General features: G+C 44.3%; 2 protein-coding genes and 1 non-coding gene across 6 annotated transcripts in view; 2 read left to right on the plus strand and 1 right to left on the minus strand.

Annotated features, from left to right (window-relative positions):
- Nucleotides 1-533: 533 nt before the first annotated feature.
- Nucleotides 534-20,933, plus strand: Tipin (TIMELESS interacting protein). 4 transcript variants are annotated; one of them, XM_042687545.1, is made up of 9 exons: nucleotides 575-603; nucleotides 1,951-2,029; nucleotides 5,548-5,685; nucleotides 6,374-6,446; nucleotides 7,945-8,020; nucleotides 12,119-12,241; nucleotides 12,663-12,726; nucleotides 16,973-17,182; nucleotides 20,375-20,933. In XM_042687545.1, the coding sequence occupies exons 3-9, from the start codon at nucleotides 5,556-5,558 to the stop codon at nucleotides 20,569-20,571; spliced, it is 873 nt and encodes a 290-aa protein (XP_042543479.1). In that variant the 5' UTR covers nucleotides 575-603; nucleotides 1,951-2,029; nucleotides 5,548-5,555; the 3' UTR covers nucleotides 20,572-20,933. The 4 variants fall into 4 exon arrangements, with proteins under 4 accessions (XP_042543480.1, XP_042543479.1, XP_042543482.1 ...); XM_042687548.1 differs by having other exon boundaries at nucleotides 577-603; nucleotides 16,976-17,182; XM_042687546.1 differs by lacking the exon at nucleotides 1,951-2,029 and having other exon boundaries at nucleotides 534-603.
- On the plus strand, nucleotides 13,854-13,985 carry LOC122114742. Its single transcript, XR_006148628.1, has one exon.
- Nucleotides 20,934-23,856: 2,923 nt separating the features above from the next.
- Nucleotides 23,857-27,479, minus strand: part of Dis3l (DIS3 like exosome 3'-5' exoribonuclease) — a 38,333-nt gene continuing 34,710 nt past the window's right edge. The window contains exons 15-17 of the mRNA XM_042687731.1: nucleotides 25,484-25,629; nucleotides 24,282-24,456; nucleotides 23,857-24,199 (exon numbers count right to left, since the gene is read on the minus strand). Of these exons, the coding sequence (XP_042543665.1) occupies nucleotides 23,891-24,199; nucleotides 24,282-24,456; nucleotides 25,484-25,629 (630 nt within the window). The 3' untranslated portion in view covers nucleotides 23,857-23,890. The remainder of the gene's footprint in view (nucleotides 24,200-24,281; nucleotides 24,457-25,483; nucleotides 25,630-27,479) is intronic.

Genomic DNA, 27,479 nt, shown 5'->3' on the forward strand with positions numbered 1-27,479 from the left:
CTACACTTGAACCACAGCGACACTCCTGTTTTTTTAATTGAAGATGAGAGTCTCATGGACTCTGCTGCCCACACAAGCTTCAAACTGATTTCCTTAGATCTTAGCCTCCTGAATATCTAGGATTACAGGTGTGAATCAGCAATGCCTGGCTTGTGTGTCCAGTTCGAACCCTCTTTTTAGCATGTCTTTTCTCAGTTGTTATTCAATAATACATTCAACAAGGCATTGTTATTAAATTCGAAACAGTAGCTTTTCAGCAATATTCTTTTTCACTTATATCTTTTTTACACCACCTGCCACTCAGTTTCCGAAGAAACGCAGACTTAGGCGTAAAGCTTAAAGCGCCTGAAAAAGCAACAACCTGAATTTAACAAGAACAGAGATTATGAACTCTGAAGGAAGTCAGGAGGAAGCAGTGCGCAGGGCCCGGGAGGGCGTGTCCCTGCCTGGAAAAGAAGGCGTGTCCCGAAGACCACGCCCACCCCCTCGATTTGGCGCCAAACGCCCAGGGCTTTCAGCGATTGGAGGTCGGATCTCGCGAGATTTCTGATCTGTTCGCCACGCAAGGTCCCGCGCGCGGAGGCGGTGTGTGGTTCGCCAGAGGTGAGCGTGGGAATGGCTTCGGAGTAGCATGGTTGTTCTTGGCGGCGGCCCGAGATCTAGGGAGCTGGGGTGTTCCAGGCAGCGGGTGAGGAGGTTGAATCGAGGCTTCGACGTTCACCTGGCCTGAGAGTGATGGGGGAGAGGTGGCCCTGGCGGCCTGGGTCGGTGGGCCTATAGGGTTGTGGGTCCGGCGGGCACCTTCGCCTCTGGTGTTAAAGGTTCCGGCCGGGTGTTGCTACCCGAGCCTTTAACTGGAAGGAACATGCTGCCATCTGTGGTCCAGCTGCTAAACCTTAGCGACTTGTGCAATGAATGTAGTTGGCTTCTGTGAGGGGGAGCAGATGGGAGAAGAGGGGTGGGGAGGCATCCAAGTGGGCAGGCTGTCCATTGCTTTGAGGGGCTTCTGTTTTGACAACTCTTAGGGAAAGTTGACGTTGAAAACAGAAAAGAATGATTCCCTTTACTCCTCTGCAAGTTTAGAGCCGAGGAGGAAATTAAGGCGATTGCATTAGTGTCCTAAAAAAAAAAAAAAGAGAGAGGGCTGGGAAGGTGGCTCAGTGGTAGAGCGCTTGCCTTGCATGCATGAGGCCCTGGGTTTGATTCCTCAGCACCACATCAGCAAAAAGAAAAAAGCCAGAAGTGGCGCTGTGGCTCAAGTGGTAGAGCGCTAGCCTTGAGCTGAAGAGCTGAGGGACAGTACCCAGGCCCAGAGTTCAGGCCCCACGACTGGACCAAAAAAAAAAAAAGAGAGACACTGTTAGGTGAATTTTGTCCAGGAGTGAAGAACCCTGTATGGAATATCTGATTCTACAGACAGTAAGTGAAATCGGTTTTCTGCTAAGCCACAGCCCATGCTTGACCACTTCCTTGCTGCATTTTATTTACTTTAATTATCTTTCGGGGTTTGAACTCAGGGCCTGAGTAATGTCCTGAGCTTTTGTATTAGAGGCTAGCGCTCTACCACTTGAGCCACAGTGCCACTTCCAGCCTTTTGTTGTTTCATATGGTGCAGAGAAATCCAACTAAGGGCTTTTTGCATGCTAGGCAAGCACTCTACCACTAAGCCACATTCCCAGCCCCACTTGCAACCTTTTTTTGGTAGTTAATTGGAGATAAGAGTCTCTAGAACTTTCCTTCCTGGGCTGGCTTTGAACCAAGACCCCCAGATCTCAGTCTTTTAAGCAGCTAGGATTACAGATGTTGAGCCTTCGGTAACAGGCTCCTTGCTACATTTAATATAGGTTGTGTTCTGTCATCAAATTCCAAACTCTTGTCAGCCTCAAAGTTACCTGATTCCACTAGGGATAATTTAACTTTAAATCCTAACTTAGTATGATTTAATTACAGCAAGATTAAAGATACTCCATGTTTGTTTTGCTGGATATTGTTGGGAATTGAACCCAGGCCAGGTTCTGCTACATACTAGGTAAGTGCTCTACCTCTTGAGCCTCAGCCCTATGTATACATCTGTTAGCTAGGAACTTATTTATATTGCATGGTATTGCTTCCCACTTTTGAATTTTTTTTTTTTTTGGTTGGCCTGGGCACTGTCCCTGAGCTCTTCAGCTCAAGGTTAGCACTCTACCACTTGAGCCATAGCGCCACTTTTGGTTTTCTAGTGGTTTATTGGAGATGAGTCTCATGGACTTTCCTGCCTGGGCTGGCTTTGAACTGTGATCCTCAGATCTCAGCCTCCTGAGTAGCTAGGATTATAGACATGAGCCACCGGCACCCTGCTCAGTTTTGAAAATTTGTAGTTCTTACAAAGATACAGTGTGTCAGCCAGGCTGCTCACACCTGCTCACACAGGATTTTTTTTTTAGGTCATGGGCTTGAACTCTGGGCCTGGGCGCTATCCCTGAGCTTTTCAGCTCAAGGTGAGTGCTCTACCTCTTGAGCCACAGCTCCATTTCCAGTTTTCTGATGGCTAATTAGAAATAGTCTCACTGACTTTCCTGCCTGGGCTGGCTTTGAACTGCAGTCCTTAGATCTTAGCCTCCTGAGTAGCTAGGATTACAGGTGTGAGCCACCAGCACCCTACTGGTCATAGGAATTTTAGAGTTTTAAGTAGTTCCAATAGTTTTAGTTTTGGATTCATTATTTATTTAGATACAAGGTCTCTGTTGTCCTGGCTAGCCTCAGATTCCTCAGTTTAAGGGATTTTTTTTTTTGTCAGTTGTGGGGCCTGAACTCTGGCCTGGGCGCTGTCCCTCAGCTCTTCAGCTTAAGGCTAATGCTCTACACTTGAGCCACAGCACCACCCCCGGCTTTTTTTGCTTATGTGGTGCTGAGGAATTGAACCCAGGGCCTCAAGCATGCAAGGCAAGCACTCTACCACTGAGCCACCTTCCCAGCCCTCAAGGAATCTTTTTGTCTCAGCCTCCTGAGTGCTGACACCATGCCACCATTATTCCTGGCCTTGAATTCTTTCTCAGAATTCCTTCAGCCAACAAATATATGCCACACACCTCTTTGGTGTGCATTATGTACAGTGGTGGAGCACAAAGAGATCTACCTGGTCTTTGCCCATTTAGGCCATCAGTCCAATATGGGTGACAAACATTAAATGACTACACAAAATCTTATTTTGAAACAATACTTCTTATGAAACTTGTACTTTAGTGCTTATTAAAGGAGGATTTTTTTTTTTTGGCCATTCCTGGAACTTGAACTCAGGACCAGGACACTATCCTTTAGCCTCTCTGTGCTCAAGGCTAACACTCTACCATTGAGCCACAGCACCACTTCTGACTTTGTTTATGTGGTACTAAATAATTGAACCTAGGGGGGCTGGGAAGGTGGCTCAGTGGTAGAGCGCTTGCCTTGCATGCCTGAGGCCCTGGGTTCGATTCCTCAGCACCACATAAGCAAAAAGAAAAAAGCCGGAAGTGGCATTGTGGCTCAAGTGGTAGAGTGCTAGCCTTGAGCTGAAGAACTGAGGGACAGCGCCCAGGCCCAGAGTTCAGGCGCCACAACCGGACCAAAAAAAAAAAAAAGAATTGAACCCAGGGCTTCATGCATGCTAGGCAAGCACTCTAACACTAAGCCACATTCTCAGCCCCTAAAGGAGGATTTTTAAAAATTAATTCATTTGTTGGTTGTGGGGCTTGAACTCAGGGCCTGTGCGCTGTCCCTTAGGTTTTTTCACTCAAGAATGGGACTCTATGGGTTGGGAAGGTGGCTCAGTGGTAGAGCACTTGTCTTGCATGCATGAAGCCCTGGGTTCGATTCTTCAGCACCACATAAGCAAAAAGAAAAAATCCAGAAGTGTTGCTGTGACTCAAGTGGTAGAGTGCTAGCCTTGAGCTGAAGAGCTGAGGAACAGCGCCCAGGCCCAGAGTTCAGGCCCCACGACTGGACCAAAAAAAAAAAGGAAAAAAAAGAAAAAAAAAAAAAAAAAGAATGGGACTCTACCACTTGAGCCACAGGTTCATTTAAAGATCTACTTCGTAACAATGAATATGGCTCTTTCAAGGACTGGAGAGGGAGGTGGGGTATGGGGTGATATGAAGTGAAAGAGGCATGAAGAGACCAGATCATACAGAGCCTTGGGGCTGTATTTTTTTTCTTTTTGGTCAGTAGTGGGGCTTGAATTCTAGGGTTGGGCGCTGTCTCTGAGCTCTTCAGCTCAAGGTGAGCGCTCTACCACTTGAGCCACAGCACCACTTCCGGTTTTTTTCTAGTGGTTTATTGGAGATAAGAGTCTCACGGAGGCCGGGTGCTGGTGGCTCACGCCTGTAATCCTAGCTACTCAGGAGGCTGAGATCTGAGGATCGCCGTTCAAAGCCATCCCGGGCAGGAGAGACCATGAGACTCCTATCTCCTATAAACCACCAGAAAACCGGAAGTGGCACTGTAGCTCAAGTGGTAGAGTGCTCGCCTTGAGCTGAAGAGCTGAGGGACAGCACCCAGGCCCAGAGTTCAAGCCCCACAGCCAGCCAAAAAAAAAAAAGAGTATCACAGACTTTCCTACCCGGGCTGGCTTTGAACCTCGATCCTCAGATCTCAGCCTTCTGAATAGCTAGGATTACAGGCGTGAGCCACTGGCGCCCGGCTTTGGGGCTTTATCTTTGTCCCTAAAAGCCAGAAGTCACAAAATACTTCAGCTAAATTTTAATATGGTCAGCTTTATATTTGCAAGATTGAAAGAGGCAAAAGTAGATGGGAAGGCCAGTTGCCTATGGCTCATGCCTGTAGTCCTAGCTACTATGGAGGCTGAGAGATGAAATCTTGGTTCAAAACCAGCATAATTAGAAACATCTTTGAGACTCTTATCTCTGATTAGCCAGCAAAATGCTGGATTGAAGGTATGACTCGTGTTCAAAGAACTAGCCATGAGCAAAAAAACAGTGAGAACATGAAATATTGTTTTATGAGGTGATTACAATATAAAGAAGGTTCAAGAGGTTAAAAAAAAGGTTAAAGTGTCAGGTGTTGCTGAGAGGTCAAACAAGATGATACTGAAAAACACTTGTGTTTTCAGTCAGAGGATAATGTTCTGTTCTTCAAGGGAAACAATGAACAGAGCACTAGGCCCTTTAAGGTTGGAGATTAACTCAGTGGTAGGACTTACTTGTCTCCCATACTTGATCCATGGTACTGAAAGAAAAAAGAAGGGAAAAAAGCTAGTTAGGGGTAAATGATCCATGTCCTGCTCACTTCACATCATTTTGGATCCCAGTTTAAAAATCTAAAAATCAAGTGAATCCTTTTATGATCAAGGGAACTCAGTAATTGATATAAAATGATTTGTTCAAAAATTATATTACTTAGTGGCGAGATCCACATTACAGTTAAGTTTGGCTTTCAGCCTAGTCTTCTTCCTCTATAATTTTACTTCTCTGCTTTTTAGGATGAAACATGAATCTTTGCTATAGATGGAATTTGATTGTAATAGGATTGTAATTGGGTGAATAAACATAATGGCATTTTTTTTTTCTCTAGGGGAAAAGATGGTAGAACCACAAGAAAATGGCTTGGTGGATCTTCCAGATTATGAACACGTTGAAGATGAAACTTTTCCTCCTTTCCCACCTCCAGCTTCTCCAGAGAGAGATGGTGCAGAAGCTGAGCCTGATGAAGGTCAGCATGGAGATTTGTCCCATAGTTCTGTATGTATATGTATCTTGGTATTGGGGTTTGAACTCAGGGCCTGGGTGTTGTCCCTAACCTTTTGCTAGAGCCTTGTTCTCTACCACTTAAGCCACAGCTCCACTTTCAGCTGGTTTTTTGGTTGTTAATTGGAGATAAAGGAAAGCCTCAGACTTTCCTGCCCAGGCTGGCTTTGAACTACAATCCTCAGATCTCAGCCTCCTGAATAGCTAAGCTGATAGATGTGAGCCACCAGCTCCCAGCTCCCATGGAGTACTTATTATTTGTTATTTTTTGAGATAATCCCGCTCTGCAGCCCAAGTTGGCCTTATATCTAGGACTGTCCTGCTTCAGCATCCTGAGGGCTGGGATTAATTCTGTCAGCATAGAAACAATACATTATTTTATTTGGGTCCTGTCCTGGGGCCTGAACTCTGGGCCTGGGCGCTGTCCCTCAGCTCTTCAGCTCAAGGCTAGCGCTCTACCACTTGAGCCACAGCACCACTTCTGGCTTTTTTCTTTTTGCTTATATGGTGCTGAGGAATCGAACCCAGGGCCTCATGCATGCAAGGCAAGCGCTCTACCTCTGAGCTCTACCTCTACCACAGCCCCCAGAAACAATACATTTTATAAGTAAGGCTTACATTATTTAGTACTAACTCTTGATCTGTTTCACTAGAGTCAGAGAGAAGAGTACCTGTTCTCCCAAAGAGAATAGTTAAAAGGAAGCTACCCAAGTTGGATGCTCAGAGGTATGTACATTTACTGCTTCTTCTACATTTATACTTTTTCTTTCCATCATTGCTTTCTTCTTATGCTAGAAGCTTTGGATTTGGATGATTTGGGGGTCTATTTAATTTTTTTTTTAGCAGTTTGGAGTTTAACCGAGAACTTCAAACTTGCTGAGCAAGCATTTTACCACTTGAGCCATATCCCTTTTTGCTTTTGAGATGCAGTCTTGGTTTTCTTTTTTTTTTTTTTTTGCATGTGCTGGCCTGGACAAGGGTCTTTCCATGTACAATTCTCTTCTTCCCCCTCCCCCTTCCCCTATCTCTCCCCCTCCTTCTTCCTCTTCCTCCTCTTTTCCCTCTCTTCTCTTCGTCCTGGTCCTGGTCCTGGTCCTGGTCCTCGTCCTCCTCCTCCTCCTCCTCCTCCTCCTCCTCTTCCTCCTCCTCCTCCTCCTTTTCTAACACCTCCTCTCCCCCTCCTGGAGTTTGAACTCAGGGTCTTGGCACTGTCCTTGAGTCTGTCTGTGCTCAAGGCTAGCACTCTACCACTTGAGCCACAGCATCACTTCTGGCTTTTGCTGTTTATGTGGTACTGAGGAATTGAACCCAGGGCTTCATGCATGCTAGGCATGCACTCGACCACTAAGTCACATCATTCCCAGCCCTACACTTCCCTTCTTAGCAGGGGTGACCAGGCATGCATTACCATGCCCAGCATTAAGTGTTGAGCTGTTTTCTGGTGGGTTTTTTTGGTCAAACTGGCCTCGAGCTTCAGTCTTTGTGTTCTCAGTCTCCTTAGTAGCTAGGATGACAGTCATGTACACCATGCCTATCTCATTGTTTGAGATGGAGTTTTACAAACTCCCTAACCTCCCTCTCTTTTTTTTTTTTTTTTGGTCGGTCGTGGAGCCTGAACTATGGGCCTGTGTGCTGTCCCTAAGCTCTTCAGCTCAAGGCTAGTGCTCTACCACTTGAGCCACAGTGCCACTTCTGGCTTTTTCTACTTATGTGATGCTGAGGAATTGAACCTAGGGCCTTATGCATGCAAGGCAAACACTCTACCACTGAGCCACCTTCCCAGCTCCACAAACTCCCTAACCTCTCTAACCCCTTTCCTTTAACTGTGATCCTCCCAATCTCTGATAAGATCCTTCCTCCCAATCTCACTGGGTGTAAGCCCCCAGTGCCTAGCATGAGATCTGATACTTTTTTTTTTGCCAGTCACGGTGCTTGAACTCAGGGCCTGGGCACTGTTCCTGAGCTACTTTTTGCTAAAAACTAGCAATCTATCATTTGAGCCACTGTGCTACTTCTGCTTTTTCTGTTTATATGATACTGAGGAATCGAACCCAGAGCTTTATGCATGCTAGGCAAGCACTGTATCACTAAGCCATATTACCAGACCAAGAGCTGATATTTTTGTAAACTTTTTTTTTTCAGTTCAAAGGAAAATGTTTTCTTATGGTCTTGGTTTCGACATGACTGGAAAGCTTAAAAAGGCAAAATATATGTTTATTTACAGATTAATTTCAGAGAGAGGTCTTCCAGCCTTAAGACATGTATTTGATAAAACAAAATTCAAAGGTAAAGGTCATGAGGTAAGAAATATCTAGTTTTTATTTTGTGTATGTATGTATGTAGTTAGGTATGTATGTATGTACATAAGAGAATGTAACACTGAGTTTTCTTTTGTCACAAAACTAAACATAAAATTGGGTATTTAGAAAACCATATCCAGATCCATTAGTTGTTCTTTTTCTTTTGTTGTTGGTGGTGGTTGTGGGCTTGAATTGAGGGTCTGGGTGCTGTTCCTAAACTCTTTTATACAAGACTAGCCCTCTACCACTTTGAGCCACAATGTGACTCCCAGTTTTCTGGTAGTTAATTGGAGATAAGTGTCTTATGAGGACTTTTCTGCCTTGGCTGGCTTTGAACTCCAATCCTCAGATCTCAGCCTCCTGAGTAGCTAGGGTTACAGGCATAAGCCACTTGTGCCCGGATTGTTGCTCTGGTTGAAATTTTCAATAATACTCAGAATTTTTAAAGTCTTTATCATATTCATAATGAGCTATTGTTAAAATAAGTAAACTTACATGAAGAACATGCTTTTCCTGTTTTGTTAGTGGATCTAGGGTGTGCTATGAGAGTATACTCTATTCTAATGTATTTTGCCCTTGAAAATTTTACTGTTTTCTTAAATGTTTTACTATTTTCTCATAATTTTGAGTCCTCACTGCTTTTTTTCCCCCTACATGTAGGATTTGAAATTCTCTGTATTTAATTTTTTTCCCTTTTGAAGTTATTATGTTGCAGTGCTAGGGATCAAACAGGGGCCTCACACACGGTAAGTGAGTGCTCTATCCCAGAGTTATGCTCCTAGCTTAGTTTCTTCTTGTGCCCTTGATTCTGAGATGACTTTGTTGTTGGATTGTGTGTGTGTGTATACTGGGATTTGAACCCAGGCTCTTATACTCTTGCTTTGCTTTTTTGCTCAATGCTGGCGCTGTACCACTCAAACTACACCTAAACTTTGGGCTTTTTGCTGGTTCACTGGAGATAAGAATCTCATGGATTTTTCTGTCTGGGCTGGCTCAAATCTCCATTTCCACAGTAGTGAGGATTATAGGCATGCACTACCAGTACCTGGACTGAGGTGATTTGGTGATTTTTGTGAGGAAAGTGGTAATCTAGCTTTTCCTAACAACTTGAAAATAACCCTATCTGCTTTAATTTCTGAAATAATTTACCTTTATTATCAGAAGGGGAGAGTGAGAAGACATTGTGCTCTCATGATTATTTAGTCATTGGTAGAGTTGGTTGTTTTCTTCAGTGTTTACCTCGTGTCAGATATTCTATTTGGTTAATTCTATTAATTGTGTGTACTATCTTAATTTCATGCAGGAGGAAATAGGCAGAAAAAAGCAGCTGGTTTGTAAGTGGTAGATGTCAGGCCTCAGTCTGTGTGTTCTGTTTCATATGCTAGGCTTTCATTCACTGTTTTATAACATTGCTAAGTAAAGAATGAGATATTTTACAGGGAAACCAAGAATTCATTTATTATTAGTCCAGTTTATTAAACTTGATTTTATGTTTTCTTTTTTTTTTTTTTTTATGGTGTAGGACATGCTGTGATATATAGGATGGCCTGGAATTATAGAACCCAGGTTTGCCTTAAACTTGAGATCTTCCTGTGTCCACCTCCCTAGTATTAGGATTACAAGTGTGTGTCACCAAGCGTAGCTTTAGTTTTTCAATTAATTAATGTATTTATTGTGCTAGTCCTGGGGCTTGATCTCGGCCTTGGTGCTGTCTCTGAGCTGTTTTGCTCAAAGCTAGTGCTCTCTACTGCTTGAGCCAAAGCTCCACTTCAGGCTTTTTAGTAATTAATTAGAGATTAGAATCTCATGGCTTTTCTTGCCTGGGCTGGCTTTGAACCAAAATCCAAGATAGCTAGGATTATAAGCATAAGCTACCGGCTCACACTTTTTTTTTTTGTCAATCATGGGGTTTGAACTCTGGCCTGGGTGCTGTCCCTCAGCTCTTCAGTTCAAGGCGAGCACTCTACCACTTGAGCCACAGCTCTACTCCCAGTTTTCTGGTAGTTAAAAATTGGAGATAAGAGTCTCATGGACTTTCCTTCCTGGGCTGGCTTTGAACTGTAGTCCTCAGATCTCAGCTTCCTAAGTAGCTAGGATTACAGGTGCCTGGTGAGCCTAGATTATTATTATTATTTTTTTTTGTCGGTCGTGGGCCTGAACTCTGGGCCTGGGCGCTGTCCTTGAGCTCTTCAGCTCAAGGCTAGCGCTCTATCACTTGAGCCACAGTGCCACTTCTGGCTTTTTCTGCTTATGTGGTGCTGAGGAATGGAACCCAGGGCCTCATGCATGCAAGGCAAGCACTCTACCACTGAGCCACCTTCCCAGCCCCTAGATTATTTTTAAGGTAGAGTCTTACCTTCTATGTGGGCTTCTGTCCTATTACTAGGCTTTCCCATGTCACTGGCAAAGACATGGAGGAGTCTGAAAAACTTTTTTTTTTTTTTTAATGCTTAATCTGGCTTTTAATCATGATCCTCCAATCTACTCCCCCAAGTAGCTAGGATTACAGACTTGATTCATGTTAAAATTATAAGTATGTTAATTGGAATTTCAAATACAGAGAGGTACTGCAGTTTGAGAATGTTTAAATTATCCTTGCTAGTCTGGTACTTTGCCCTTGAGTTTTTTTTTACTTTTTGTTTTTGTAGAATTCTGGATTCTAAATGTGGTCTTTTCTACATAGGGCTTAAGGAGCTGTCACAGTGTTTAGTTAGTTCCTGAGAGATAACCTTGACATTTCATTAAAGCTTATTTTGAGGTTTTCTGTTACAGTAAAAAATCGGGGAAGTAGAGATGTAGATTAGGTGGTAGAGCTCCAGCCTTGAGTGGAAAAGCCAAGCATGAGTGAGAGACCCTGAGTTCAAGCCCCAGTATAGTGTGAGTCTGTGCTCGCGCGCGCGCACACACACACAAATTGGTTTAAGTATAATTTTTTTTTTTTTGGTAGGTTGTGGGGCTTGAACTTAGGTCTGGGGCTGTCCCTGAGCTCTTTTGCTCAAGGCTAGCATTTTACTACTTTGATCTACAGCACCACTTCCAGGTTTTTGAGTGTTTTATTGGAGATAAGAGTCTTACGGGGACTTTGCTGCTCAGGTTGGCTTTGAACTGCAATCCTCAGATCTCAGTCTCCTGAATTGCTAGCATTATAGGCATGAGCCACCAGCACCTGACTCTGTTAAGCACTTTTTTTTTTCCCCCCAGTCCTGGGGCTTGAACTCAGGGTCTGGGCACTGTTCCTGAGCTTCTTTTGCTCAAGGCCAGCACTCTACCACTTGAGCCACAGCATTATCTCTGGCTTTTTTCCCAGTTTATGTGGTGCTGAGGAAACAAACCCAGGACTTCATGCATGTTAGGCAAGCGCTCTACCACTAAGCCACATTCCCAGTCCTGTAAAGCAGTTTTTATGCTGGGCACAGGTAACTCAATCCTAGCTACGGTGGAGGTTGAAATATGAGGATGATAGTTCAAAACCAGCCTGGGCAAGAAAGTCTCTGAGACTGTGTCGTCTGTCCATCCATCTGTCTTCCCCCTTATTCCTCGCCCCCCCCCCCCCCCCCCCCCTGCAATGGTCCTGGGGCTTGCACTCTGGGCCTAGACATTGTCCTTGAGTACTACTTGAGCCACAGCCTTACTTCTGGCCTTTTTGAGTAGTTCATTGGCAATAAAAGTCTCATGGACTTTCCTGCCTTGGCTGTCTGTGAACTGCAGTCCTCAGATCTCAGCCTCCTAAGTATATAGGATTACAAGGTATGAACTACTAGTGCCTGGCTCCTATCTCCAGTTAACCAACAAAAAGCCTGAAATGGAACTGTGGCTCAAATGATAGAGTGCCAGCCTTGAGTGAAAAGTGAAGCAGGAGTGTGAGGCCCCGAGTGAGGGCAAGCTCTAGAACAGACAACAAATAAAACATCTATATCTACTTGTAATACTCAAAACTGTTAGTAAATACTTTTCTCTTGAAATTTCCTTCTAAAAGTTTCTCACCCTTGCAAGTATGACACAAGTGACTTTGCTATTGTTTTTAACTTCTGAAATCTGCTGACAGGGTCGGTGGTGAGGTTAAGTCCTCTGTTTAGCATTTTTATTTTTATGTGCCAGGCTGAAGACTTGAAGATGCTAATCAGACACATGGAGCACTGGGCACATCGGCTATTCCCTAAGCTGCAGTTTGAGGATTTTATTGACAGAGTTGAATGCCTAGGAAATAAAAAGGAAGTTCAGGTAAGTGCCGTGATTATTGAGAATGTCATTTACAGTGCCAGATAGCACAAGGATACACTGACTTGAGGCTAAATTACTATCTGGGGTGGGGAGGGAAGGTCGTGGTTTGAAATCATTCCTGACGGAGAAGAAAGTTAATAGTTTCTTCAAGAACAACTCTTTAGAAACTAGGAAATAAGTAAATGATCATTCCTCTCTCTACATTATTATATTATTTTTTGTTTGGTTGTGGGGCCTGAACTCTGGGCTTGGGCGCTGTCCCTCAGCTCTTCAGCTCAAGGCTAGCACTCTACCACTAGAGCCACAGCACCACTTCCGGCTTTTTCTGTTTCTGTGGTGCTGAGGAATCTGCCATTGAGCCAACTTTGTAGCCCCTCCCTACATTATTGATGAAAATACAGAAATATCTTCTTGTTTTCAGACCTGTTTAAAACGAATTCGACTTGATCTCCCTATTCTACATGACGATTTTGTTAGCAATAATGGTAAGTATGTAAGTTTACTTTTATTTTATTATTTTTTATTTTTATTTTTTTAAATTGACTTTTTTTTTATTGTAAAAATGCCATACAGAGGGGTTACAACTACATGAGCAAGGTAGTGAGTACATTTCTTGTCAAGCATTGTTGCCTCCTCCTTTGTTTCCCCTTACCATCCCTTCCCATCTCCCTCCCCCCTCCCCCTTTCCCCCTCCTTCCCCCCCTCCCAAAGTTTACTTTCAAAACAACTTGGCTTTAGAAATTGGTCTAGTTGGGGTTGGTAGCATCATGGAATTGAGTTTTTTGTTTTTTTTTTAATGGTCATGGGGCTTGAGCTGGTGCTGTCCCTAAGTTTTTGTGCTCAAGACTAGCACTCTACCACTTTGAGCCACAACTCTGCTTTTGGTTTTCTGGGGGTTAATTGGAGATAAGAGTCTCATGGACTTTCCTGCTTGGGCTGGCTTAGAACCACAATCCTCCTCAATAGCTAGAATTATAGGCATGAGCCACCAGCACCTGACTGATGGAACTGTGTTCTTAGTTTATGTTGTATATGTCGTTAAAGTACATTCAAGAGGAACAAGCTAAAATGCTTTAGTAAGTCTAGAACGCCCATGTTTGAAATTTGTTAAAATTAATCTGAAAGATAAGGGTTCAATGTCATTAGGCATGTTATATATAATTTTATTTTAATGTTAGTACTGGGGCTTGAACTCAGGGCCTGGGTGCTGTCTTCTAGCTTATTTTGCCTAAATCTGGCACTTTACCATATGAACTACTATTCTTCCTGTATCTTGCTGGTTAATTGTAGATAAGAGTCTTATAGACTTTCCCCAGGCTGACTTCAAACAGTGATCCTCAGATCTCAGCCTTCCGGGTAGCTAGGATTACAAGTGTGAACCATTGGATTCTGGCTGTAAAAACATATTTTAGCTCTAGACCATGAGCTTTTTACAACTGCTGACCCACTGATCTTCTATAAGGCCCATTAAAACAAAAATACATGTGAAGATACAGTTTTCCTAAGCATATACACCATTGAAAATAGTGGCTCTGTGGTAATGTAATTGGCTGAAGAAAATTTGCATTTCACTCCGGGTGCATCCCCCGGAAACAGTGAGAATGAGATCTATGTGGCTGTCTTATGCTGGTTGCATTTGTCAGATGTTCAATGCAGACCACAGACAGTCACACACATCAAATACGGTTCCTGCCGACAGGGTCTGCATAGTCATCAGATCTTCTGTGCGATGGTTCCATACATCCCCTTTGTTTTATTTTTATAACTTTTAGTAGATACAAGGGACAATATGGTTGTCCGATAATCCCTCAAAGTCATTGAGTTGAAGGAGGATGCTTTAAATAATTGGGGATTTTAGCAAGGCGCCGGTGGCTCACACCTGTAATCCTACCTACTAAGGAGGCTGAGATGTGAGGATCATAATTCAAAGCCAGCCGGGGCAGGAAAGGCTGAGAGACTTTTTTTTGGGGGGGTCAGTTGTGGGGCTTGAACTCTGGGCTTGGGCGCTGTCCTTGTGCTCTTCAACTCAAGGCGAGTGCTCTACTGCTTGAGCCACAGCACCACTTTTGGTTTTCTAGTGGTTTTATTGGAGATAAGAGTCTCCTGGAGCCAGGTGCTGTTGGCCATGCCTGTAATCCTAGCTACTCAGGAGGCTGAGATCTGAGGATTGCGGTTAAAAACCAATCTGGGAAGGAAACTTCGTGAGACTCTTGTCTCCAATAAAAATCACCAGAAAACTGGAAGTGGCACTGTGACTCAAGAGTACTTGCCTTGTGCTGAAGAACTGAGGGACAGCACTCAGGCCCAGAGTTCAAGCACCACAACTGACCAAAACAAAAGTGTCTCGAGGACTTTACTGCCTGGGCTGGCTTTGAGCCGCAATCCTCAGATCTCAGCCTCCTAAGTAGCTACGATTACAGCTGTGAGCCACTGGTGCCCGTCATCGAGAGATTCTTATCTCCAATAAACCACCAGAAAACTGGAAGTGGCACTGTGGCTCAAGTGGTAGAATGCTCGCCTTAAGCTGAAGAGCTCAGGGACAGCACCCTAAGCCCAATGACCAAAAAAAAAAATCTGGGATTTGCTAATGGCAGAGGATAGTATATGTAATAAGAGTTATTGCAGTGTTAAATACCATTGTCTAGGCCACTGGTTAGTGTTATTAGCACTTTTTGGACTGCCTACTATGTGTTAAAAGTTCATGGATAAAAGGTGAATCAAATCTGGGCACTTGTGGCTTATGCCTTAATCCTAGCTACTCAGGAAGCTGAGATCGGAGGATTGTGATTCAAAGCCAGCTCAGGCAGAAAAGTCCCTCAAACTCTTTTTTTTTTTTTTTTGTCGGTCGTGGGGCTTGAACTCTGGGCCTGGGCGCTGTCCCTCAGCTCTTCAGCTCAAGGCGAGCGCTCTACCACTTGAGCTACAGCGCCACTTCCGGTTTTCTGGTGGTTTATTGGAGATAGGAGTCTCACGGTCTTTCCTGCCCGGGCTGGCTTTGAACCGCGATCTTCAGATCTCAGCCTCCTGAGTAGCTAGGATTACAGGCGTGAGCCACCAGCACCCGGCTCCCTCAAACTCTTTATCTCCAGTTTACCACCAAAATAAATAGAGCTGTGGCTCAAGTGGTAGCCTTGTGCAGAGAAAAGCATAGGATACAGGACTCTAGGCATTCACAACACAGTAAGGGCAAAGGAAGATACTGTTAGTGGAGGAACACAAAGGTCTCAATGCCTATATGCCTCTGATCAGAAAAAGTAATATATAGAGACTGGGAATGTAGCTTAGTGGTAGAGTGCTTACCTAGCATGTATGAAGCCCTGGGTTGGATTCCTCAGCACCACATAAACAGAAAAAGCCAGAAGTGGCGCTGTGGCTGAAGTGGTAGAGTGCTAGCCTTGAGCAAAAGAAGCTCAGAGACAGTGCCAAGGCCCTGAGTTAAGCCCCAGGACTGGCAAACAAAACAAAACAAACAAACAAAAAAACCCCACACAATTAAAAAACCCCATGTGTTGGGACTGGGAAGGTGGCTCAGTGGTGCATGAATGAGGCCCTGGGTTCGATTCCTCAGCACCACATAAGCAGAAAAAGCCAGAAGTGGCGCTGTGGCTCAAGTCATAGAGTGCTCGCCTTGAGCTGAAAAGCTGAGGGACAGCGCCCATAGTTCAAGCTCCACTACCTACCAAAAAACAAAAACAATACAAAAGAAAACAAAATGTGTTTTTCAGAGCCAGACACTGTGGCTCATGCCTGTAATCCTAATTTTTTTTTTGTCAGTTGTGGGGTTTGTACTTGGGTCCTGGGTACTGTCCCTGAGCTCTTTTGCTTAAGTCTAGTCACTTTGAGCCACAGCACCACTTCCGGTTTTCTAGTGGTTAACTGCAGCTACAAGTCTCAAAGACTTTCCTGCCCAGACTGTCTTTGAACCATGATCCCCAGATCTCTGCCTCCTGAGTAGCTAGGATTACAGGTGTGATCTACTGACTCCCAGCTGTAATCCTAACTATTAAGGAAGCTAAGATCTTAGGATGGAAGTTTGAAGCCAGCCCAGACAGGAAAGTCCGTGAGATTCCTGTCTCTAATCAGCAAAAAGCCAGAAGTGGAACTCAAGTGATAGAGTCGCGTCTTCAGTGAGACTGCTAAGAGGCAGCATCTCAACACCAAGTTTAAGCCCCAGTACTGACACCAAAAAAAAAAAAAAGTATTGTTTTCATGTACGTGTGCAAGTATGCACAATACATGTTTACATACAAGAATGCATGAAAGGGCTGGGAAGGTGGCTCAGTGGTAGAGTGCATGCCTTGCATGCCAGAGGCCCTGGGTTCGATTCCTCAGCACCACATAAGCAAAAAGAAAAGAGCCGGAAGTGGCGCTGTGGCTCAAGTGGTAGAGTGCTAGCCTTGAGCTGAAGAGCTGAGGGACAGCGCCCAGACCCAGAGTTCAGGCCCCATGACTGGACCCCCAAAAAAAAAAAAAAAGAATGCATGAAACCTTTAAGCATTTATTGGCCCACATATGACGTAGTTCATGTATATTTCAAATAATATTTCCATTTGACTAAACATGCCTCTTTAATGTGATGTATAAAGACTTCTGCGTGTGTGAATCAAGTATGATTTGCAGTGTTCTCATATCTTATGAAATGTTTCTTCAGGACAGGCTTTTGCCACTTGTAACTGTTTTCACTGAAAAATTGCATGAGCTCACTCCAGATGTGCTGTTTCTTTTCTACTGCAGAGGAAGTAGGGCAAAATAGTAATCTTGATGTACCAGCTGAGGAACCAGATCCCTTTCTGCCAAATTCACCTGCAAGTGAGAAGTTTGCTTCCGGGTCAAGTCAAAGCCTAACAGAAGAGCAACAACAAAGAATTGAGAGAAATAAACAGCTGGCCTTGGAACGGAGGCAGGCGAAGCTGCTAAGTAACAGTCAGACCCTCGAAAATGGTAAATTCTGTGCAGGTTTTATGAGCTGTGGTTAATGCATTGAGGGCATGTTGGGAATTTTAATTTCTCTGTCCCCTCAAGTAAAATCTAAAAGTAGAAAAATGTGACCCTAAGTTTACATTTCAGAGAGAGTTTCTTTGTATGCTGGTTGGAATCCTCAAAGAATGTATGGAATCTAAGATTTTTTTTTGGTGGTTTTTGTTTTTTGTTTTTCTTTTTTTGGGTTCCGTCGTGGGGCCTGAACTCTGGGCCTGGGCGCTGTCCCTCAGCTCTTCAGCTCAAGGCTAGCACTCCACCACTTGAGCCACGGCGCCACTTCTGGCTTTTTTCTTTTTGCTTATGTGGTGCTGAGGAGTCAAACCCAGGTCCTCAGGCATGCAAGGCAAGCGCTCTACCACTGAGCCACCTTCCCAGCCCTTTTTTTTTTGATAACTGAATACCTCTTAAGATTGTGAGTCTTTCCAAAATATTCTTTCCTTACTCTGTAAAGCATGCAGTGTATTTTTAGAATCGTAATTATGAAAATTTATTGATATTATACCCTCATCACAAATATAATGCCAATGCGGAGCTATTTGCTGTGATAAAAATAGGTACTAAAATGTTTTTTATTGCATTATGGCACTTTTATTGTGAGCTGCACTTTGGGTGGTCCTTTGCTTATCTGTACCTTATGACTTCTAAAGCTGCCTTAAATCTTGCTGTTTCTGTGGTGGCTCAGGCTAGTCATTCCAGAACTTGAGAGGTGAGGTGAGGTGAATAAGAGCGTAAGGGCAGCCTGGGCTTATATGCAGCATGACCCTATCTTAAAAGGTCAAAGGTGGAAAAAAATTAATGTTTCATTTGAATGAAGTAAGATCCTTCTTTGTGGACTAGGAAGTTGGCTCAGTGGTAGAGTGCTTGCCTTGCATGCATGAGGCTCTGGGTTTGATTCCTCAGTACCACCACATCAGCAGGAAAAAGCCGGAAGTAAGTGGTGCTATGGCTCAAGTGGTAGAGTGCTAGCCTTGAGCTGAAGAGCTGAGGGACAGCGCCCAGGTCCAGTTCAGCCCCCCCATGACTGGAAAAAAAAAAAAAAAGAAAGAAAAACAAGATCTTTCTTTGTTATCTACTTTTTTTTTTTGTGAATCTTGGGGCCTGAACTCAGGGCCTGGGCACTGTCCTGAGCTTCTTTTGCTCAAGGCTAGCACTCTACCACTTGAGCCACAGTGCCACTTCCAGCCTTTTCTGTTTATGTGGTACTGAGGAATGGAACCCAGGGCTTCATGCATGCTAGTCCAGCACTCTACCACTGAGCCACTTTCCCAGCCCCTGTAATTCACTTGTTTCTTTTGAAATAGAAAAAATAAAAAAGAATTGTGGGAAGTAAATATTTTAAAACAAGTTCCAGGTTTGGGAATGTAGCCTAGAGGTAGAGTACTTCCTAGCAATCAGTACCACATAACAGAAGAGATCGGAAGGGATTCTGTGGCTCAAGTGCTAGGGTACTACCCTTGAGTAAAAGAAGCTCAGGGACAGGCCCTGAGTTCAAGCCCTAGAACTGGCAAAAAATAAAATAAAAACAAATTCCATACACTATAACAAAATTCCCAAATGAATGTTATGACATTATCATGACTTTTTCAGTTAAAATGAAAATGTGTTTGTGTGTATGTGTGTGTGTATGTACAGGCGCTGGTAATGGGCCTTGAACTCAGGGCGTAAGAACTATCCCAAAACTTTTTTACTCAAGGCTGGTACTCTACTACTTGGGCTTTTGATGCTTAATTGGAGATGGGAGTCTCAGATTTGTCTGTCTAGGCTGACTTTGAACTATGATTCTCAGGTATCATCCTCCTGAGTAGCCAGGATATGTGTGTTAATCTGCTTCTAGCTCAAAATAAATTTAATGTTTATCTTTACAAATGGATATTTTATTAGTACCATGTGAAAAATAACATGGAGATAGACTTAGCAGCTCATCTTTTATTTATAACCTGAAATTTGCCCGAATAAAAATAAGTACCTTGGAATCTTTACTCCCATTTCCTGTGAGGGGAGCAGGAAATGTCCCCATCCCCCTTTTATTTTTTTTAATTCTTTTTCATTGTTGGTTTGTTCAAGACTGCGCCTTGAACTAGATGTCTTAACACTTTCATTCCTAGGCTGACATGTGACATGGAGCCCTGCCTCCAACCTCTTCACTTCTCTTTCTGTTTTATTCTGGTATACCAAAATAAATCCTTGCTAAAACTTATAACCTTAAATATATCTTTTTTTTTGTCCGGTTGTGGGGCCTGAACTCTGGGCCTGGGTGCTGTCCCTCAGCTCTTCAGCTCAAGGCTAGCACTCTACCACTTGAGCCACAGTGCCACTTCTGGCTTTTTTCTTTTTGCTTATGTGGTGCTGAGGAATCGAACCCAGGGCCTCAGGCATGCAAGGCAAGTGCTCTACCACTGAGCCACCTTCCCAGCTCCACCTTAAATATATCTTAAATTTAGCACCCAGCTTACGAGCATTTTTTTGAACTTCTTTCTAGTAGTTTTGATTTTCAATGAGAAGTTTTATTTGGCTGTGATTCAAGAGACAGAGTTTAGTATCATTCAAGGCCCAATGCTTGCTGAGTGTGGCTCAATTGGTCTGAAGTAATGTAGTGTCTAGCTAGTGTAGGGACCTGAATTCAAATTTCTGTACTGGTTCCCCTCCCCAAGAAAGACACTCTGCTTTTTTTTTGGTGTGGGAATTGAACCCAGAGCTTCATACATGTTAACTAAACAGTCTACTACTGAGCTACCCCCAACACTGGATCCTTTGCATTTTAAGTTGGCTTTTTTGGTGGTTGTTTTTTTTTTTTTGGTGGGTCATGGGGTCTGAACTCTGGGCTTCGGTGCTGTCCCTGCGCTCTTCAGCTCAAGGCAAGTGCTCTACTGGTTGAGCCACAGTGCCACTTCTGGTTTTCCAGTGGTTTATTGAAGATAGTCTATGGACTTTCCTGCCCGGGCTGCAATTCTCAGATCTCAGCCTCCTGAGTAGCTAGGATTACAGGCGTGAGCCACCGATGCCTGGCTTTTAAGTTGGCTTTATATGTGTAAAAAGATGAGTTTATTTAGAATTGTAATCATAATGAACCCACTGATGAAATTTAAACTGGATTTGTATTCTGAGCGTAGATCAGGTGCTTAGGACTAATCATGTTGATTTCTCTTTTTTTAGACACATTAATGGACACTCCCAGGGCACACGCGGTTGAAGAGGTTGAACCCTTTGAGGAGCAAGTGGAGGATCTGAGTAGCTCCATCAAAGATGCTGTGGACAGTCCCTGTGATGCTTCCTCCAGTACTTTCACTGACGCAGAGCAGCGGAAAGTGGAAGAAATACATGAGGAGTATGGCTCTTCGGATGGACAGTGATAGCTTCATGCTTTATCCAGAGTGTTCCTGTGTTAGGTAAACCTCCTTAGAGAATAATGCAGTCACTGTCCTGCACGTTTGGGGGTGCTGTGCTTTGTCTGCTTTGTGCAGTAAAATTTACAAGCTCCTATTTAAAATTTCGTATTTATTTATCCTTAATGCTGCTGCTTATTAGCGTTAGTCTGTTACCTTTAATGTTTTAGACAGCTATGATCTCATAAAATAGTTAATAGCTAATAAGCAAGGTTCCTCTAGTGTCCAGTCAGTCCTTGTTTTCACTCCATCGAGCACTGTTTTTAGATGTAAATGTGTAGATATACTACTGTCTTTGTATAAAGTAAAAACTCAGTTTTATAAACTGTCTTGTTTTGTTTTTGTTTTTTTGGTCCAGTCGTGGGGCCTGAACTCTGGGCCTGGGCGCTGTTCCTCAGCTCTTCAGCTCAAGGCTAGTGCTCTACCACTTGAGCCACAGCGCCACTTCTGGCTTTTTTCTTTTTGCTTATGTGGTGCTGAGGAATCAAACCCAGGGCCTCATGCATGCAAGGCAAGTGCTCTACCACTGAGCCACCTTCCCAGCCCTTATAAACTGTCTTTAGAGGCTTTATGAGAGTTTCTCATCACATCTTATATCTGCACGTTATACTTTTGATAAGCTGTTTGAGGTTTTTGCCTGTGTTTTGAAGTCACTTTATTATATGAAAGGCCAGGTGTTACTGGCTGTCATAGGCGAGGGGAGCTCAGAGACTCCTTAGCATCTTCACAAGTGGAGCACCCACAGAGGGCTCATAAAGACCTTTCAATTGAGGCACAGGTTCCAGGGATGGGAAGAAAGTGGACAAGGACACAGAAGTAAAGATTTAAGAAATACTCAAGCTTTGGGAATGGTGACACTGAAGCCCAGGTAAGAGCGGTTTGGAACTCTTGTGCTTTTCCAGCTTGCTGCAACGGTATAGGTACACATGAGAAACCATGCTGTTGACAGCTTTCAAGGTTGGCTGCAGGCAGACGAGGGACAGCTTCCTAGCTAGTTTTTACAGAGGAGGCAGGAAAATCACCCTTTTTTTCCTGCTTATGTGGTGCTGAGGAATAGAACCCAGGGCCTCATGCACGCAAGGCAAGCGCTCTACCACTGAGCTACCTTCCCAGCCCCTGGAAAATCACCTTTGTGACACTCAGTAAACTCCCGCTCAAAGGGAAGCTCATGGCCTCTTCCCTCAGCGAAAGGGTGGAGTATGGGTACAAAGGTGCCACAGGCCAGAATCTGGTGCTCACTTTCTTTTCTGACTTTGGGTAGGAGTAGGGAGAGGAAAAAATGGTTTGGTTAAGAAGCCAAGAAATGGGGCTGGGAAGGTGACTCTGGTAGAGTGCTTGCTTTGCATGCATGAGGCCCTGGGTTCGATTCCTCAACACCATATAAGCAAAAAGAAAAAAGCCAGAAGTGGTGCTGTGGCTCAAGTGGTAGGGCACTCGCCTTGAGCTGAAGAGCTGAGGAACAGCGCCCAGGCCCAAAGTTCAGGCCCCATGACTGACCAAAAAAAAAATAAAGCCAAGAAGTTAGGCACAGGAGAACACATGGGTTGAGGGCTCACTAAGAGCTGTAATGGACATGATCTAGGGGGAAGAGGGAGATGAGCCCAGAGGATGTGACTTTTTTTTTTCCTGGTCACAGGGCTTGAACTCTGGGCCTGGGCGCAGTCCCTGAGCTCTTCAGCCCAAGGCTAGTAGTGCTCTACCACTTGAGCCATAGCACCACTTCCGGTTTCCTGGTGGTTAATTGGAGAGTCTCAGGGATTTACCTGCCCCGGCTGGCTTTGAGCTGAGATCCTGAGATCTCAGCCTCCTGAGTAGCTAGGATTACAGGCGTGAGCTACCAGCACCTGGTGGATGTGGCTTCTTGTTGCAAGCTGGGTATCAGCTTGAAGATGGAGCCCACATGCCAGGTGCCATGAATACTTAGAGAAACTGCTTTCCAGGAATCGCCAGTCACATAATTCATAAGCTAGATTAGATGGGACTGGGGGACTGGGAAAGGTGTTATTTTTTCACTGGCGGGCTTGTTGTCAAAGATAAAAATTCCCATACAGGCTTGGCCAATGCACCTCATCCTCACCCTCTGTGTGCGTGCGGAAGGGGGACGGGTGGGGGTGGGGTTGCAGCAGAATGAGAAGCCAGGAAGGGCTTGAGCAAGATCTGACCTGTGCATCCCACCGAATTCCTTCTGCCCAGTGTCTGTGGCTGGTGTTGGAACAATTGGGGAAGCTTGAGTCAAATAGGAAACAGGAGTTCTTTTTTTTTTTTTTTTTGCCAGTCCTGGGGCTTGAACTCAGGGCTTAGGCACTGTCCCTGAACTTCTTTTGCTCAAGGCTAGCACTCTACCACTTGAGCCACAGAGCCACTTCCGGCCTTTTCTGTTTATGTGGTACTGAGGAATCGAACCCAGGGCTTCATGCATGTTAGGCAAGCACTCTACCACTAAGCCACATTCCCAGTCCATTACAGGAGTTCTGAAGTGGGCAGTAGTTACCTGAAAGATGGTACGGGAGTTTATAACTCAAATGATGATCCCCAATTTTGTGTGTGTGTGTTGTTCGTGGGGCTTGAACTCAAGGCCTATCCCTGAGCTTTTTCATTCAAGGTTAATTCTCTACTACTTTGAGCCACAGCTTCACTTCCACTTTTCTGGTGGTTAATTGGAGTTAAGAGTCTCATGGACTTTTCTGCTGGGGCTGCCTTTGATCTGCAATCCTCAGAAGCTAGGTTTATAGGCATAGGCCACTGGTGCCTGGGTGATCCTCAAGTTTTTAAATTATAAATAACATGTAAGCCAGGCACAGGTGGCTCATGCCTGTAATCCTAGTTACCCAGGAGGCTGAGATCTGAGAATCATGGTTTAAAGCCAGCCAGGACAGGGAAGTTATGAGACACTTATCTCCAATTAACTACCAAAAAGCCAGAAGTAGAGCGGTGGTTTATGTGGTAGAGTTCTAACCTTGAACACAAAACTTGAGGAACAGCGCTCAAGCCCCATAACCAACAAGAACAAAAAGATTCTGTGTATTAATGAGGCTACCAAACCTGCCTTTGCGGAGCACCTTTCATCTTCATTGCTCAAGTCAGTTTCCATAGTGACCTGGTCCTATGTTTTTTTTAAGACAACCTCAGTGTGGTGTTAGGGAATACGACACATACATGAAATATCCACCCAATCCTGAGCAACGACAGCACAGGTGACACACAGTGACATGCTTCACAAGATGGTTAAGGAAAAAGAAAAAAAAAAAAAGGTCAGACCAGGCTCTTTTAATGAAGTCAAAGTGTTTCAGATCCTGTAATTGTTTGAAACATCCAGAAGTGCTAGGTCCCTTATCTCCTCCAGGAGTGTGTAGAGACTGCCTCCCTTGCTTTGGCAATACTCCTGATACTCTTCCTCAATGACTTTGCCTTTGATTTCCTGGGCAAGCTGAGCTTCTTCCACGGATCTCGTCACCTCTTTCACCAGCTCACTCTTCAGCAAGAGGGAACTCTGGCGGCAAAGTTCTGTGCTTGACATCTTATATGGCTTGTTGCTGATTATTTCAAGCCTGATGGTGTCTGAGTGGCAACGCAGGGCCTGTACAGATATCCGTACCTGTCAGAGAGAAAAATGTGTTGCTGAATCACTCTTTGTCCTTCACACTGGAAAGCAATGCTTAATTGAGATACAGACTTACTGTGACATGGTCAAATAAATGGAAAGTAACGGGGTCCCCTCCTGTTGGGGTAGAGGTGATTTTGTTTTGACATCGTTGAAGGGATCCTGGTTTCCATTCAGAATGGCTGTCTAGCCCACAGGAGATCACTAAACCATCTTTGTTTTTCAGATAAGCAGCACCTTTAATCCCAAATCTGAATAATCAGAATGAAAGACCAGAGTTAGGTATACTGAATATGTACAACTTGAATGCTGAGAGTGCTAATTTTTCTTCTAGACTTAAAAAACCTTTTCTATGATTTTTCCTTTAACAATTTGTTTTTGCATTAGTAAGTAGATTGCAACATAAAGTACTGCTAGATAAGAAAGTAAGAGCCTGCCAGGTGCTGGTGGCTCATGCCTATAATCCTAGCTACTCAGGAGGCTGAGATCTGAGGACCACAGTTTAAAACCAGTTGGGGCAGGAAAGGCCCTAAGACTCTTACCTCCAATTAACTACCAAAACAAGACAAACAAAAAATAACCAACTGGAAGCCGGGCGCCGGTGGCTCACGCCTATAATCCTAGCTACTCAGGAGGCTGAGATCTGAGGATCGCGGTTCAAAGCCAGCCCGGGCAAGAAAGACCGTGAGACTCCTATCTCCAATAAACCACCAGAAAACCGGAAGTGGCGCTGTAGCTCAAGTGGTAGAGCGCTCGCCTTGAGCTGAAGAGCTGAGGGACAGCGCCCAGGCCCAGAGTTCAAGCCCCACGACCGACAAAAAAAAAAAAAAAAGTCTCGTGGACCTTGCCCATGTAATTGTAACCCCTCCGTACGGTATTTTCACAATAAAAAAATAAAAAAAAAAACAAAGTCTCATGGACTTTCCTGCCCATGCTAGCTTTGAACCAGGATCCTCAGCTTTCAGCCTCCTGAGTAGCTAGGATTATAGGTATGGGCTACTGGTGACCAGCATCTATACATAGATATATTTATAGTTCAATTGCTTCCTTCATTTTATAATCCTACATTCAACCATATATTACGTTGTATACACAGTGTTAAGTTTGCAGTTGTTGTTTGTATTACATATACATCTAATTCTTACTTTGTGCTGGGGATCAAGCTCAGGGAATCAATTCTACATGCTAAGTAAGTGCTCTACCACTGAGTAACACTCTCAGCCCTAAAGAATTGTGTTCCACTTTTCCTAAGTAACTGCTGCATTCACTGTGACCTACCTTGGAATAAACACAAGCACGCCATTTGTTCTAATGGAGTAAATAACCCCGTCAGCTATGCAGCGCGCCTCGGTGTCAGGGTCTTTGTCCTTGAAGTACATGCACTGGAAGAGCTCGGTGGACTGCTTCTGAGAGTGCTGTGCTGCCTGAAAGAAGCATAGCCCTGCATTCTCAATCCTGATATCCTGGGAAAAAGCTGAAACAGCAACTCTGGAATCAACTACCCAGCTGCGCACCTGTGGCTCACGCCTGTCATCCTAGCTACTCAGACTGAGAGCTGAGGATTATGGTTTGAAGCCAGCCAAGGAAGGGAAGTGTGTAAGATTCTGATTTTCAGTTAACTACTGAAAATACCAGAAGTGGAGCTGTGGCTCAAGTCGTTAGAAAGCAAGCTTGAAGCAAAAAAGCCGAGTGAAAGTATAAGGCCCTGACTTCACGCCCCTACTACCAGCACACAAAAAAACCCAAAAACATGGCAACTGTACAATGAAATAGGATTAATTTTTTTTTGTTGTTATTGTTGTCAGTCATGGGGCTTGAACTTTGGGCCTGGGCGCTGTCCCTCAGTTCTTCAGCTCAAGGCGAGCACTCTACCACCTGAGCTACAGCGCCACTTCTGGTTTTCTAGTGGTTTATTGGAGATGAGATAGGAGTCTCATGGTCTTTCCTGCCCTGCCCAGGCTGGCTTTGAACCACAATCCTCAGATCTCAGCCTCCTGAGTAGGATTACAGGCCTGAGCCACTAGCGCCTGGCTTAAATCAATTTTTGTGGGAATTTAATCATCCAGTATTGTCTCTTCAAAAATGTCTTAGAAGCCAGGCCCCAGGGGCTTATGCCTGTAATCCTAGCTACTCAGGTGGCTGAGATCTGAGGTTTGCAGTTCAAAGCCAGCCCAGGCAGGAAAGTCCATGAGACTCTTATCTCCAATGAACCACCAGAAAACTGGAAGTGGCGCTGTGGCTCAAGCTGTAGTGCTTGTCTTGAGCTGAAGAGCTGAGGGTCAGCACCCAGGCCTAGAGTTCAAGCCCCACGACTGACAACAAAACGTGTTAGAGGCAGCCAATCACTATCATAGCTACTCAGGAGGGTGAGACCTGAGGATCGTGGTTCAAAGAGGGCCCAAGCAGGAAAGTATGAGATTCTTTATTTTCTTCTTATTGGTTGTGGGTCCAGCTATGATATTCTTTTTTTTTTTTTTTTTTTTTTGTCGGTCATGGAGGCTGAACTCAAGGCCCAGGCGGTGTTCCTCAGCTCCTCAGCTCAAGGCTAGCACCCTACCATTTGAGCCACAGCTCTACCTCTGGCTTTTTTCTGCTTATGTGGTGCTGAAGAATTGAACCCAGGACCTCATGCATGCAAGGCAAGCACTCTACCACTGAGCCAACTTCCCAGAACCCCCAGCTATGAGATTCTTATCTCCAATAAACTACTCAAAGTCAGAAGTGGTGCTGTGGCTCAAGTGGTAGAGCACTAGGCTTGAGCAAAAGCAGCTCAGGGACCTAGCCCAGGCCCTGAGTTCAAGCTCCAGGACTAGCACACACACACAACACAAAAGTCTTAGAAAATGAAATATATACATTTTTTGGAGGTACTGGTACTAGGGTTTGAACTCGTCTTCATGCTTATTAGGCAGGAGCTCTACCTCTTGAGCCATTCCACCAGCCCCTTAGGGTTCTTGATTTTGGGGTGTATATGTGTGTGCCTGTCTGTATCTGTATTCTGGGGCTTGAACTAACTCATGGACTGGACACTATCTGAGTTTATGCTTAAGACTAACATTCTACCATTGGGGTTACAACTTCACAGATACGACTCTCACAGACTTGCCTCCTGAGTAGCTAGGAATATAGGTATGAGCCACTGGCACCAGGATTAGATTAGTTATTTTTGAGATAGGGTCTCACTGTATGCCTGGATTGGCCTGTACTACAATACTATTTGTGCTGCCCTGTGAAATTAAGTTTCTCAAACTTATTTTTGTACTGGCTAGCCTCA

The sequence above is a fragment of the Dipodomys spectabilis genome, unplaced genomic scaffold, assembly GCF_019054845.1.
Source record: "Dipodomys spectabilis isolate Male_0828 unplaced genomic scaffold, ASM1905484v1 ptg000108l, whole genome shotgun sequence".
Lineage (NCBI taxonomy): Eukaryota > Metazoa > Chordata > Mammalia > Rodentia > Heteromyidae > Dipodomys > Dipodomys spectabilis.

Bases quoted from the DNA above. Each gene is read 5' to 3' on its own strand.
- Tipin (XM_042687546.1), top strand. From the start codon at position 5,556: ATGGTAGAACCACAAGAAAATGGCTTGGTGGATCTTCCAGATTATGAA. The intron at 8,021-12,118 runs GTAAGAAATATC...TTTATGTGCCAG, and splicing joins TCAAAGGTAAAGGTCATGAG to GCTGAAGACTTGAAGATGCT. The intron at 12,727-16,972 runs GTAAGTATGTAA...TCTTTTCTACTG, and splicing joins CGATTTTGTTAGCAATAATG to CAGAGGAAGTAGGGCAAAAT.